The 14968-nt window shown below is 50.1% G+C and overlaps 1 protein-coding gene across 5 annotated transcripts; it reads right to left on the bottom strand.

Annotated features, from left to right (window-relative positions):
• Positions 1-14968, bottom strand: katnip (katanin interacting protein). 5 transcript variants are annotated; one of them, XM_086140293.1, is made up of 29 exons: positions 14889-14968; positions 14389-14500; positions 13085-13173; positions 12756-12886; positions 12278-12381; positions 12086-12187; positions 10693-10842; positions 9373-9613; positions 9077-9235; positions 8850-9001; positions 8611-8717; positions 7682-7775; positions 6562-6768; positions 6290-6427; positions 4018-4843; positions 3184-3945; positions 2898-3106; positions 2740-2815; positions 2465-2642; positions 2229-2394; positions 1984-2153; positions 1836-1894; positions 1541-1651; positions 1310-1449; positions 1140-1241; positions 898-1058; positions 731-757; positions 422-513; positions 1-350 (listed from the first exon to the last, which is right to left on the bottom strand). In XM_086140293.1, the coding sequence occupies exons 2-29, from the start codon at positions 14398-14400 to the stop codon at positions 292-294; spliced, it is 4824 nt and encodes a 1607-aa protein (XP_085996419.1). In that variant the 5' UTR covers positions 14401-14500; positions 14889-14968; the 3' UTR covers positions 1-291. The 5 variants fall into 5 exon arrangements, 4 of the variants coding, with proteins under 4 accessions (XP_085996419.1, XP_085996420.1, XP_085996421.1 ...); XM_086140294.1 differs by having other exon boundaries at positions 9077-9208; XM_086140295.1 differs by lacking the exon at positions 731-757.

The following is a 14968-nucleotide window of genomic DNA, read 5'->3' as shown; positions in this document are numbered from 1 at the left end:
TTTTGTTTTTATCTATGTGCAGCACGAACGTCACAAGTAGCAGCCACGGATAGTGTTCGGTTGGAGGCACAAGAATAGGGCTGAGAGAATGCAGCCTCACGGCTTTGTCCTGGCACAGCGGGAGGGAGAGCGATACGGTACGGCTTCGAGGAGATCCCCGGGGGGGGTTTTGGGGTTCACGGCGCGGGGAGGGGATCCAACCGCAAAGTGGAATCAGAGAAGTGTGGAGGTGTGTGAGCAGTTTCCACAGCGACCCTTCCTACCGGTCACTTCTGAAGGTGTCGCCGTCCGTCAGTACCTCCTCTTCCCGTGCTTCCCGGCGTCAGTCATGCAGGTTTTTGGCCGAAGAGCTGAGACAGAAGAGCGGGGGTTTTAGCCGGATTGTAACATATCTGAAAAAATATCCCGCTCCTGACGTCACCTGGATCAGCGGTCTGCTTCTTCTTGTTGTGGTGGTGGTGGATTATCTGGTTCTCGTTGGTCATCTTCACGTCCTGATCCTCCACGTGGTTGCTGCGGCGCGACAAATGAGACGCGCTTCAAGCTAAACGCCATGTGAGGCCGCCGCCTCGATCTCACGGGGTTGGGAATCAAAATAAACAAAGGAGGGGGTGGAAGGGCAGGTATCACGCGAGGGTTTCGGGAAGGAGCGGGATGACCGGGGAGGGCGCAATACCAGGAGCAACCACAAGGGGGCGCCAATGCGGGATTTCGGGCCCTTTCTACTTACAGCTGGTAGTGTCTGCTGTCACAGGCGCTGGAGTGGAAAAGAGCACACCCTTTTTTCAAAACACCTCATCGCGCCGGAAAGTGGGATTCAATCTGACGACGTGTGTCGCACGAGCCGCTCGGAAGGGGGGGGGGGAGGGAGAGCTGACGGAAAGAGCTCGGACGTACCTGATGACGGTGTTCCTCTCGCGGTGCGCGACGTCGACGTTGTCGGTGAAGAGGATGGTGTGGTAGGGAACCGTCGGCTCGCAGGTGGGCAGGATGCCCCGTCCCAGGTGGCCGACGCTGTCCAGGATGCCGTTGTACACCAGCAGGTCGTCCACCAGCAGCTACACACACACACACACACACGTGCAGTTTGGCATCTGTGGCGTCCGTCTGTCCGCCCGAAGCGTGGCGCGCAGACTCACCCCGAACTCCTTCACCCCTCTGTGCGGAGTCTTGGAATAGTTCCACAGCTTGATCATGGAGACGGTCACCGGCTGGTCGAAGATGACGTACACGCGGTTCACCTGTGCGCAGACGTTGGTTAAACTCCCGACTCCTGTCCACACACACACACACACACACACACGCTCACCAATCCGGGGAGCACGGGCGCCAGCCACATGTGCCTCCCGTCTTCGGTGTTGTTCACGTCGTCGATCAATTTATCCGGCGTCCTCACGTCGCCGCTCACGTTGTCCAGCACGTTGACGCTGTCCGGGAAGGCGGCGATGTCTGCCGGGGCAAAACGTTGAGGGACGAGTGCCGTTCATTTTCATCTTATCGCTCGCGAGCGTGAAAAAAAAAAAAAAAAAAAAAAGGATACTGCTGTCACTCAGGCGGATCTTCTCGTGACGGCGGTTGTAGAATTCCAGCCCGTTGAGGCCGATGTAGTAGGGGTCGCCCCAGGTCGTCAACAGCTGCAGCTGAAAGATGACTGGCGGGGGGAAACGTCAAGGAACGTATTTCGCTAAAAACTCCCGCGGCTCGACTTGTTAGCTCGAGGCCGCAAACGTCACGTCGTTCGTCGAGCGAACGGCCAAATATCACGACGGCCGTGGAAGGTTATTGTTGCGGCCGCCTAAGAGAAGCTGGAGGAGGAGAACGCATCAGAAGGATACATCCGCAAGGCATGAGTGGAGCTTCATAATCCATGCTGGCTTGTTCCGCTTTGGCTCCTCTGAATTGGCGAGGAGGGAAATCGCACATTAGCACATTCATTGTTTTTCCGCAGGGAAATCATAGGAACGTGACGTCTCCGGCTCCTACTTGGTGAAGCACATTTCGCCGCTCTCGTTGTCGGCGGCCGTCTGGACGAAGTCTAAGAAGAGGATCTCCTGGGCGAAGTCGAAGTGGCAGTTTCCGGGTCCTTTCCGGATCAGGAACCCCTCCGGCGGGGAGACGGCGGCGCCGTCCACGAAGACGTGCATCACCTTCACCTGGAGCACACATGGAGGACAAGCTTCAGGCGCGGCAGTCTTCGAGCGGCGGGAGACGGCGTCCGGAGGCCCCACCCCTCGGTACGAGTCCTCGGGGGACTTGTTGTAGTTCCAGATCCGGAGTCCGCTGATGGTCTGGGCTTCGGGGAAGGTGACGCTCAAGGTGTGCGTCTCTCCGTAGGAGAAGGGGATCAGCCACATGTGCTGGTCGTCCGCGGTGATGTTGTGGCCGTCCACGAGCCTGAGGGAGAAGCAGGGATTAAAAACGCCGACGGGATTCCGATGCGGATCCCACGCCGGGTCGGACGTACTTGTCGAGGGTGCGTAAGTCGCGGCCGTACTCCGGCAGGTCGTTGAGATCCCTGGGCGAGGCGGCCATGATGGCGAGGTCCACGGGGAGACTCTCTCCGTCCTTCCCCACCACCTCCAGGCCCGTCAGACCCATGTAGTGGGAATCGCCCCACGTCAGCATCAGGTCCAGGCGAAGGCCTGGGCGACCACAGACAAGCCCCGCCTTCTGTGAGGTCGCATTTTCCACGACCGGAGCTGAACACTCACCCGCTCGCGATTTGGAACGTGTACTCACACCTTCCGGTGTAAATCCCGGGGACCGACTCCGGCTCGTCTTCCGGTAGACTCACGGACGGGCCCGGCCGGAGTTTCTGCCGGATGAAAAAAAAAAAAATCAGACGGGACGTTCTGGTCGGGCCGCGTCACGGCGAGGACGCTAACTAGCGGACTTACGGTGAGGTCGTCCTCTCGGAAGCCGGCCTGCGTGAAGGGCCTCTCCTCTCCTTCGCCGTCCGCGGTGCGAGGTCTCTGCAGCTCCTCCTCGTAGACCAGGTGATCCGGTCCCTCTCCTTCGCTCAGGAAGGTCTCGTCGTAACGAGACATGGCCTCCAAGATGTCGTCGTCCGTGGTGAACAGGATGGTGTCTCCGAACTGGTCCAGCCCTGGAGTCGCGGGAAGGGACGTGAAAGTCGTACCTGAAGCGAGGCGTGAACTCGGAGACGGCGCGCCGCTCACGTACCTCCGGACAGCGTCCCCGAGGCCTTGGCTATCTCCCCCCTGAAGATGCACCTTCCGTCCAGCAGCATCTCCACCTCCTTGACGCCTCTGAACGAGTGGATGCGCGACTTGTTGTAGTTCCACACGCGGATCATCGCGACTTGCCGCAGATCGCCCAAGTCTAGGAAGATGGTGTGGCGGCGTCCGGGAGTGAAGGGTGCGAGCCAGAGGTGCATGTCGTCCTGCGTGCGGTTGACGCCGTCGATCAGGTTGGTGACCACGCGGGGATCCTTGCCGTACGCCGGGAGGACGTTGATGTCCGGCGGGTCGGCGCGGATGTGAGCGGGCGTCAGGGGCTCCCCGCTGGAGACGAAGATCTCCAGGCCGTTCAGGCCGACGTAATGGCGATCCCCCCACGTGGACAGGATGTTGATGACCAGCCGTTGGCCCTGAGGGAGCACGGGGATCTCGAAGTCTTCCTCCCGCTCTGCGGAGGAGTCGTCGTCGGGGCCTTCGCCCGCTACGCTCGGAGCGGTCAGGGAGGACGGCGTGCTCCTGGACGGCGTGGAGGGGGCGACGGTGGCGGCGGGCGGGCCGTACGCCAGGCGCTGCTGAAACTCGTCCAAAATGTCGACTTCGAAGCCCATGTTGGAGATGCGTCCCCGTTGGCACTGGTTAAACTTGGTGAGGGAATCCCAGGACTCCATGAGGGTGTCGTCCCGCCTGTGCTGCGTCTCGGCCCTGGAGCCGCCCTTCCTCCTGCTGATCGACGGCAACGGCTCTTCTGCGAAACACCAGACGGACGGTTACGAAGAAAAACCCGCGCCGGCGAACCGAGCCTCGCATCGTCTCCTACCTGCGCCGGGGAGCGCCGCCGCCGCCGCTCTGAGATGTTGCTCCTCCGTCTGCCGGAACGAGCTCCTGCGTCCGCTGACGGGCCGGTCCGGCTTCTGCTCCGCGAGCTCCTCCAGCAGGTCGCCGCCGGCGTCGGCGGCGTCGGCCTTCTGCTGCGCCCCGCTGACGGCTCTCTCCGCTCCCCTGCAGACGCGGCCCGGGTTGCACGGCAGCTCCGGGAGGATGGAGGAGGCCGGCGGGGCTCTGGGCTCGGCCGGCTGCTGCGGAACCAGCCAGAGCGGCCTCTCCCTGACGGCCTCGCAGCCCTCCGGAGCCGCTCTGTTCATGGGCTGCAGCCACTGAGGCGTCACCCGCGAGGAGGAGGGCTGGCTGGTGACCGTGAGCTCCGCCGCCGCCGGCTGCGGCCTCTGGGGGTCGTCGGAGGCGGGCGGGTCGAAAGAGTTCCCGCGCACGGATGATCGACGGCCGGAGGAGGAGGCGCTCGAGGCGGGGATGGGCGGAAGCTGCGCGCGCGAGCTTTCCTGCATGTCCGTTAAGATTTGGCCGATCGCATCTGGCGCCGGCGGTTTGGAGCTGTGGTATCTCTCGACACCGCCGCCGCCCTCCGCCGACTTCCTGTCATGATGGCAGCGAGGGCTGGCGTCGCGTAAGCTGTGTCCCGACGACACCGGGCTGGAAAACACGGAGTCCGAGGCGGGGAAATCCTGCAGCTCGACGGTGGTGCTGTAGTCGTAGACCTGCGTCCCGCAGCCCGGCTCCAGCTCGCCCTCGAACACCAGGGTGCTGTTCAGGTACAACTTTATATGCCGTGCACCGATGTCGAGATCCTGGGAGAAAAAGAGAAACAGCAGACATTAATCTGAATAATTTCCACCACGTCGGGCACGTCATATTCTTATAAGCATGCAAAATAAGAGGATAAAGAGTAGAATATTCCTTTATTCGTAGACCGTGCGAGAAAAAGTTGTCAAAAATAGAAAAATCTAAAATAAACAATAAACAGTGTTCACTATACAGGACTGTCTCAGAAAATTAGAATATTGCGATAAAGTTCTTTATCTTCTGTAATGCAATTAAAAAAACAAAAAAAGACTTTTTCATGATATTCTAGGAAAGGATTTTTAAGTTTTCTTAAGATGTAAGCCATAATCAGCGATATTGAAATAATAAAAGGCTTGCAATAGCTCAGTTGACTTGTAATGAGTCCAGAATGTAGGACATTTTTGTTTTTGTAAATGCATTACAGAAGATAAAGAACTTTATCACAATATTCTGATTTTCTGAGACATTCCTGTATATGTATGTGAGTGTGTGTGTGTGTATATACATATATAAACTGGTCGGACATTTTTAACAAGTTGCAATCCAACAACATGGTTTAAATCTACTGCTCCAAAAAATAAAGGGAACACTTAAGTAACACAATGTAACTCCAGGTCAATCACACTGAAACCAAAGAGTCCACTTAGGAAGCAACACAGATTCATTTGGATTCATTTTAAGGACGTTACATCAACGCTGGCTCAGCCTGTCGTGTGTTTTTCCACTTTCATTTGGAGTGTGACTCCAAATCCAGACCTCCATGGATTCAAATATTTGATTTCCATTGATCATTTTTGTGTGATTTCGTCGTCGGCACATTCAACTATGTCAAGAACAACGTCTTTTAACAACAATATTTCATTCATTCACATCTAGGAAGTGTTATTTAAGTGTTCCCTTTTTTTTTTTTTTTTGGAGCAGCGTATATGAGAAAGTGCCATCAAAAATAATTAGCTAGAAGTTAATCAAAAATATACAACTTATGTAGGTTAGCCGTGCACAAGCAATTTAATAACAGCTGTGAGGTCTTCCAGCTAGCGCTAAGTAGCCTCCGCGGCTAATGCCCAGCTCAAATCTGCTTGATCCTCCTTGCCGTAAAGTGCCGACACAGGTGAGCTTCGAACCGTCTTCCCGGCAGTTTCTCCTTACCTTACGGATTTTAATACTCAGTCACAGTCCAAAATAAAGAGACGATCGTTCTGGAATTCTGGCTGACGAGCGCAGAGAGGAGCCGCGGGGGTTCGAGCCCCTCTCGCAGTTGGAACGAGGAGCAGAAGCCAACGTTTCCCCAGACACTAATCCCTCGCGGCTAATCTCTCGCTGCTCCACTTTTGGACAGAGTGAGCGGCGGCTCGGTCGTCCGCTCGCCGCGAAAGGAAGCGCCCGACCCCGCGACGTAACCGCGACGCGCACAGCCGACACACAGAGCAACCAGAGCTAAATATACAAACGTTAAGGCTTCTGTTGTAGTTCCAGATTTTGATGCGGGATATTCCGAAGTCCACGGCGCGCTCGGCGTTCCTGATGATGAAGTAGAGCTGGATGGGGGGGTGGAACGGACACGTCCACATATGGCGGTCTTTGGTGGTCTGTCAAAAAGAAAAATATGTGCATAGGAATAAACGTTTGGATATTTGAAAGGATTCAAAAAAAAAAAAAAAAAGCACTGAACGGTAAAAGGTGTGATTCAAAAATCAAAACAAAACAAAAAACATTTCCGAACCTTCACACTGCCGTTGACGAGTGCCCCCAAATTCCCGGGGCAGTCGGCGTTCCTGATGTCGAGGTCGTGGGGCGACACGTACAGCTTCTTTTTCCTGAGGCAGAAAAACTGCAACTCCGTCAGCCCGACCTGCAGAGCGTTTCCCCAGTTCGACAGGATCTCCATGGTAACGTACAACGCAGGGGTGATGTCGGAGGATTGCTTCCTCTAGGAGAGACGTGAACAACACAACTCGTTAAAACGGCACTCGCGAGATGTTCCACGTCTTCATCCGTCTGGTGAGACAATAAGTGCAGAAGGACCTTGACGGAAGAGTTTGATTGGTTAAGAAACCGAGCTCTTAACTTCATTTTACCTGTAAATCAAATTAAATTTCCCCATTAAAAGGACTACAATATTTTTAGGACTATTGAGGGAACCTGAATATAACGCGCATCGGCTAAAAATAACAAAATAAATCTATGTGTACATGTAAAGGTCTTTTCTACACAGAAATTTGTTGTTTTTCTTGTTTTTTTTTATTTTTTTTATTAAATCCAAACCGGTAACATCCACAAATACGTACTGGAAATGCTTTTTTCCCCAACGGTGCCTGAAACACGCCTGATGTAAAATATCGATAATAAATAACAAAATTCATCCATTTTCTATCCCTGGTTTTATGGTTTTGCGATTAATCTCCTTCAGTCGCCCTATTTTTAAATGTGGAAAATGCACTTTATAAATACCAAAAAAATATTAAAACATAATAAAAAGAGACTATCAAGTAAAAAAGTAGTTTTATTAAGTTTATTTAGCTTGAAGATGGGATGAAGATGCCGGCGACTGTTTCATTTGGTGCCCTAGTCTTGACGTACTGGCTACACACTTAATGCTACGACGTGTTGCTAAACGTACCTTATGCTAAGCTTTATGTCTAAAACTTCATTTACAGACGGAGTGAAGACGCTCCGCTTTTTAAAACCATCAAACCGTCCCCGACCGGCTTTGAGCGACTCTTCCGACGCCTCGTCCGTCGACCTTCCCGCCGTCTGCAGCGCCGATTCCCCGTAAATGTTTCCTCATTTCAAAATATAATCCCATATTCCAAAATAAACATAACCAGCTAAAGAAAACTCACTTGTGTGTTACAGTCGGCTCTCGCTGGCTGAGGGACGGTGCAGCCGGGGCCGTCCTCCAGGTTCTCTAAGGCCTTCAGCAGCTTCTGTTGCTCCCTGAAAAGAAAAAACAAGAAAAAAAACAACGCAATCAAAAGAGAAATGTTCCTTAGGTAAATGTTTATGAAGCAAATCAGTCACTTTTGCTCCCATCAGTTTGTGTGCTGTGCTGTTGAACCCCATTTTGTAATAACGGTGCATTTTGTAATAAACGTCCAAAATGTAATAAATTTTTCATTTCATTTTGTAATAAGGCCGCATTTTGTAATAAACTGCCCCGACGCATTTTATAATAAATTTTGCCGCATTCTGTGATAAGTTATTACATATTGAGAAGATTATTACAAAAATGTTATTGCAAAAACATTGCACTTGCAACCTTTTTTATTCTCTAGGAAATGTAACAAGGTGCATTATGTAATAACAATTCTAAAGCATAGTTTATTTGTTTGTTAATTGTATTTTATTTTACTTTAAAGTATTTGTAAAAGCTAGGTCTATTATTAGTATCATTGTATTAGCCTCGTAGCAGTACTTAGCAATTACTATCAGTGCACTATTCAAAGGTTGCATTAACAGAGAATATTCTATAAATTCCATGTTATTACATTTCCTTGAGAATAAAAAAGTTGCAAGTGCATTTTGTAATAATCTTCTCAAAATGTAATAACTTTATTACATAATGCGGCAAAATTTATTACAAAATGCGTTGGGGCAGTTTATTACAAAATGCGGCTTTATTACATAATGAAATGAAAAAGTTATTACGTTTTGGACGTTTATTACAAAACGCGTCTCAACACGCGCGGCTGCACGACACCCAGGACAAATCACAAGAGCCGAGTCCCTCGGGGGGAGAAAATATACAAAGGAAGAGATTCTGTCAGCAAACCTGGAGCCCATTAGTGTGATCCTCTGCATGGCCAACGTCACGCCGTTCTCCTCTTTGCTTTTGGTGGCGTGATGAACCGAACCGTTCATCATCTGGGGTTCCCAGTCCTGAGTGAAGCCAAGCAGAGTGAGACGCTTTAGGGAACGCGGTCGTAATCTTAAGATTATTGTGCAAATTGTGGGATTTTTCTCAACACGGGGGGTGAGTTAAAGGGAGAAGGTCAGGGTCGTGAAGCGTACCGCGTTGCGCCTGAAGCCCTCCGGACTCGTCACGAGACTGTTCTCCCTCTGGATGGCCTTCTGCACGCCGCACACGGCCTCCTCCGAGTCCTGCTCGTCGGCGCAAACCTTCCTGGGTGCCGACAGCAGCCTTTCCACCCGACTCCTCGGCCCTGTTAGCGCCCGTATCGTCGGTTTAAGACACGGTACGCCCGTGGAGTTTAAGCTCACACTTGGACAAATCTTACTCTGACTATCTGCGCTCTCTTTGGAAGACGGTCTATCCAGTGTTTTGCTCCTCATCAACAAGGGCTTGGTGGGCACGGAGGTTTCTGCGCCCTCTCTCCTCTTGGCGGACAGAGGATGCTCGATCTTGCAACCTGCGGCGGCAGAAAAGCGGCATGCATCTGAAATGAATAAGACGCGTTTTAAACACGGGGCTCCGGTGCAGCCGCGCCCCGTGCTTTGCGGCGCTCTCAAGGATTACACGTCGCGAGAGGAATCGATAACGTATTTCCATATGAAAGCGGAGGTCGAGGCCGACCTTTCGGCGAGGGCCCAAAGTCCAGGACGATGAGGTTGGCCGAGTCGAAAGGAGTGTGGGAACCTCCGGGTCGAGCGTCGGAGGAGGACTTTTGGGAGGAATGAGCGATCCCCAGCTCGTCCAAACTCTCGGCGCTGTCCTCCCTCTCCATCTGCTCCTCCACCCACTCCTCGTCCGACTCCTCCCCCGCCGAGTCGCGGCTGCCTCGCCGCACCGTCACCTCCAGGCTCCGGCGTAACACCTTTACATTTACGAGCGTTTAGGATGGATCCGTGCATCTCGGGCATCCGTGGGTTCAGCGGCCTCACGCGCGGGGGTTAAATACAGTGGATACACCAACCAAGACCCCCCCGCGAAAAGCGAAGTGGAAACGTGATCGTTTTGATGGTATTTACAGATAAATTAACCCTCACCGAACCTCACTCGACCCTTTCCCAGCCTCCCAGCGCAGGCATTTGTACATATGTGCATACACACACACATACATACATACAAACATACAAACATACATATATACCTACATTTGTACATATGTGCATACACACACACATACATACAAACATACATATATATACATACATCTGTACATATGTGCATACACACACACACATACATACATACATATATACATACATACATTCACATATACACACATACATATATACATACATACATACATACACACATACATACATACATAAATACATTTGTACATTTGTGCATACACACATGCATATATACATACACACGCTCACATACAGACATAATCAGCAATATTAAAATAATAGTAGGTTTGCTATATTTCAGTTGATTTGTAATGAATCCAGAATGCATGAAATTTTTGTTTTTTTACTTGCATTAAAAAAGATAAAGAACTTTATCACAATATTATCACTGGTGTTTATTTCTTCAGAAACATCATTATAGGCAGTTGCCGCCTCTGATTTTTTTTTCTGGTTGAAAATGGTTTTCCCGTCCGTTAAGTCACAAAAGTGGACCGGCTCCACTGTATCTTGCTATTAAGCCAAGAATGCGTGCCAGCAAAGGAGATATTGTATTATATTTATTTTCTAAAATGAATTTTAGTTTAATTTTACTGTATTTTTTACTGTTTTTTTCTATATGGCTATTTCATACCGGAAAAAAAAAATTCAAATCGTGCAAAAAAAAAAAAAAAAAAAAGCTAAAGATCGATAAATCGCGAGAACCAAAATTGCAAAAAATCCGCGAACTAGCGAGGATGCGAAAGCCGAACCGCAAAGTAGCGCGGGTCCGCTGTAAACCCCGGCATGGAACGCGGCGTTTCACGTTTCCACTCACCTTCACCTCCTCAAGGTTCAGAAGCACTTTCTCACTGTGTTCCTGATTCATCTGTCCTACTTGGCTCCCAGGCCTGGAACTACGGGGGCGTAAAACCCTGCCAGTATCCCTCGGGAAGCCAGGACTATGAGGGGAGCGTGGGCTGGATCTCTGCGCGTGGAGAAGAGAGTTGGAGGGATGTTACGTATCGCAGACGGCTGCAAGTGACACCGAGCCCCGAGAGGGCGTCGCTATGTGTTCACTCCACCTCGCTGCTTCTCATTTATTTTCTGTAACGCCCCTCCTTGGAAGAAGAAAACATTTCACCCCTCCACTCTCCGCCGGAACTGTAATGATATAATTTATCTCACCTCCGCACGACATTGTATCCTTATTAGCGTTAAAGATAAGAAAAAGGAAGAAATACAGATCAACTTGCACCAACGAATAGTTTCATGAACATTTATTAACGTGACAGTGCTCGCTGATTTACTGAAGTAGCTTTCACAAAGCCGGACGATTGTTGCCAACAAAATTGGCACGTTTTCGCTGAGAAAACTCCGGCGGCTTATCGGTGTAATTGGGGTCTTGAAGTGACGCCTTCATTTATTTGGCTTCGTGCCGTCCGCTGCTAACATTTCCACACACGGCGGTTTTTCCTCTCGTCGCACCATATTCACGGTGAAGCCAAGCGCTACATACGCTTTGTCATATTCCGTCGTCTTAGCTTTCAGGTGGCTTTCTTATCATGGTGTCTCGCCGTAAATAAAATAAATTAAAAAAGCTCCACAATAGAGCTGATGGACTGTTTTTCCTCAGACAACTAAAGAAATTCAACATGAGATACAATATTCTCCTCCAGTTCTACACAGCCATAATTGAAAGTATCCTGACCTCATCAATAATAGTCTGATATGGTAACTTGGATAGTCAATCACGCTCAAAACTTCAATGCATTATCAATAAAGCATCCAGAATCATGGCTCACACTCTTCCTCCCACTGACACTCAAAGACGCATCATACAACGTTCAATCAAAATCTCTTCAGACCACACACACACACACACACCCTGCACACCACCTGTTTACACTCATGCCCTCTGGGAGGCGATACAGGTCTCTCAGAACCAAATCTGTCAGATTTAAAAACAGCTTTTTTTCCCAACAGCTATACGGACTTTGAACAAATCACTGTCTTGATGTGTGATGTGTCCCGTCAGCTCGGCTTGATTTTCTGTCAGTAGTGTATTGTTGACGATGGAACTGACACAGGAGAGATGTGAGCATTATGTGCTGTACCGGAAACAAATTCCACCAGCACTGTTGCGTGGCCTAAATAAATGTTTCTGATTCTGATACTACCCCATAAGCATCTTCCCCGGGGTTCCCGCTATTTGAGAAGCAATGCTCTACCTCCATGTCTACGCTGTCATCGGGCTCAAAGTCATCAGAGGAGTGCTTTTCCGGCGACGGCTGCAAAAACGACCCCTCCTCTTTTCCCGTGGCGAAGGACTCCTGTACACATGGCCGACAAGGAAGAAATAAGAGCACCTAGAAGTTGATTTTTGATACAAATACTCAGGACTTATGAGCTTGTGCCCGTACCCATTGTTTCCTCTTGACGTTCTCCGGTGCGGTGTGGCTCCTCTGCTTGTGGCTCCGCTCCAGATTACTATCCTCAGTTAGCTGGTGGGCGCTTCTGCTGACATCTGCCAGTGAGTCACAGCACCCGAAGCAACATGAACAGCGTGCAGCGCGGCATCGCCTCGCCGAAGTGGAAACACACAATTATAAATACAGACGGTCGGCTGCACACGGAGGAGAAACACAGAAAAAAAAAGAAAAAAAAAAAAAAAGGCCGCCGCGAGCTACCGCCGTCACTATCGTTTATTTATTCACCGGGTCTGACATCCAGCGATGCAAACGACAAGCTGAGGAGCGCTGGCTAGTGTCCTACTTCCCGTATCTGGGAGGACGTCTGGCGACGAAGCCGGTCAGAAATAATCTTTTCTGTGTCTACGGCGTGTGCGGCGAAGATACACGAGCGCATTTCTATGTTTTATTTCGTCCTGTGACGTCATACCTGACTTGTGACTCTTGGGCTTCTTCCTGCGGGTTTCGGCGTTGGCTCCGTTGAGATAAATGGAAAAGCCTTGCTCGAGTCGTTCCAACTCAATCTCTCGGGGGTCTTTGACTTTTAGACGCTTGAGAATCCTGAGGACCAAAGACGACCGGTGAGCGCTTTTGACAAACAGGATCGCGAGGTGAGAATTACGAAATCGCAGGAGACCGTTTGGACGTTTAAACATGAACTTCGTCGCCTCTCCTCAGCTCAGAAGTCAAGGAGGAGTGGTTCGCGTTCACAGTGAAATCCAAACTGTCTCTACCAAAGAGCCTGTGCTCACGCTTCACCTGTTTTTTTGCTGGAGGGCGATTAAAAATTCATCCAGAATGTCATCTGCAGCAGAGCCATGCCTCCTTCCTTGGCATGCCTGACTTTCCTTAAAAACACACACATGGAAGAAGACAAAGGATTAAATAAGCTGATATCGGCAATTGGATTCACAATATCGGCCATTCCCTGGAACGTCACAAACATTCATACACACAACTTCGCTCTCGGAAGCGGGTATCGACGCAGAACATGAAGTGGGTGAAGGTGCTAATTTTGGTACAGGATGAAAAGACAAACACTGTTTATGCAGCTATTTCAAGGCGAGTCCAGGGTGCTACCAGAATAGAAGACAATTATTCTGTCACCGCATATCAGCGTGGAGACAAACACACCAGGGCATCAATTTATCTACCCGTCAACGCCGGTGTGATCTTTAAATACTCGAGCCGACATGCATCCGTCCGTGAATGTGAATCTTTAAACGTCAGGAGAGCACCTCATCCACTGTCTGAAAGTGACCTTGCACCGGGTCTGTCTTGAAGTAATTCTAAAGAAACAAAACGAAATACAGCTGAGAACACGTCTGCAGCAAAACACTGCTGGCTCAGAATGGGAACACGTTATTGTGTGACAACGAAAACAAATCTTATGAGTCTGAGCCGAGTCGTCTCGATCGCTGACAGTGAGGTTATTTATGAGTTGCGAGCCTGACGGTGCCTGCGCTGAGGTTGACAACTGCCATTACATCCAGCAATTATGCATGCATGTGGAAGAGATCGCATGGAGCCATTTCAAAGAGCACCGCGTTGGAAAGGGTGTCCGTCACGGTAATCAGAGAAAGAAATGCCATTAAGAGCCGGGATTCGACAGAATCGAGGCTCTTGGTTCAAAAGAAAGACTTCCGGTGGAACCCGCACAGGTGCAGGACTAGATTTACCATCCTCATCATGGGATCAATGAAAATGACAGCTTTCTCGAAGACAAGTGTGTGTGTGTGTGTGTGTGTGTGTGTGTGTGGGACTTGTCTGCATACAAACACACATTTCACTTGCACCGACAGTCATGCAAGACATGCACAAATACCACCAGGCCCTTACTTAGGTTATACAGGTCATATATAGGCTACGGCATCTGCCAGACAGGAGAAGGAGAGAAGCAAAGACATTTTGAAAGGACAAATAATAGTTATTAGAAGGAAGAATAAAGATGACAGGTTTTATTATGAGTGGGAAAAGGGCAGGCGTTGCAGTTTCTTAGCGGCGTCACATAAACTACACATCATGCGGACTTAGAAAGCCCCGGTCCGTCGATCTCTCCATACCTCCTGGTCCATCGTGAAGCTGCGGATGATGCCGTTCACACGACCCTATCCCACATCTTGGAGGGGGACGAGCATTGTTGGAAAATGCTCAGTGAAACCTGCTACTCCTGGCCTGCAGGAGGGTGAGGAGATCAGTAAGTTAGTCCACGGCTGCGGCAACATGTCACCGAAAGTAGCTAATATGTGTCATTTTAAAGGATCGCCCCTCCCCTAACGCCACCGGACCACGTAAAAGAAGGGATAACGGCGGTAGCCAACGAACCGGAGGCAAACGATTGTCATCGCTCCCCATTTCAAATGCGGATTCTTATATTTTCCCCCGCAAAAAATGATCTTTGAAGAGGTTTGTAGCCGCGCGGTTAGCTTTCACGATTAGCACCGAGGCTAACAACAAACTGTCGTGCTGACGAGTTACTGCGTTACCGAATGCCGAAAAAACACCCAACCTCAAAGTGTGTGCATAAATGTTCCGAGTCCTAATTCTTACAATATATACTCACTATGCACTTAAAACACTACTTTCTGTGCCATTATCTTGAAAATGTATTTTTCTTTCGTCCGTCCTATGTACGTGTGTCGT

This window comes from Fistularia commersonii, chromosome 33 (assembly GCF_037954325.1).
Source record: "Fistularia commersonii isolate RoL2024-O1a breed Wild chromosome 33, RoL_Fcom_v1.0, whole genome shotgun sequence".
Lineage (NCBI taxonomy): Eukaryota > Metazoa > Chordata > Actinopteri > Syngnathiformes > Fistulariidae > Fistularia > Fistularia commersonii.
This window is presented reverse-complemented; position numbering and strand designations above follow the sequence as displayed.

Coding starts and splice junctions, on each gene's coding strand:
- katnip (XM_086140293.1), bottom strand. Junction 3,107..3,183: donor CTCGGGGACGCTGTCCGGAG/GTACGTGAGCGG, acceptor CCGCGACTCCAG/GGCTGGACCAGTTCGGAGAC. Junction 2,395..2,464: donor GACTTACGCACCCTCGACAA/GTACGTCCGACC, acceptor CTTCTCCCTCAG/GCTCGTGGACGGCCACAACA.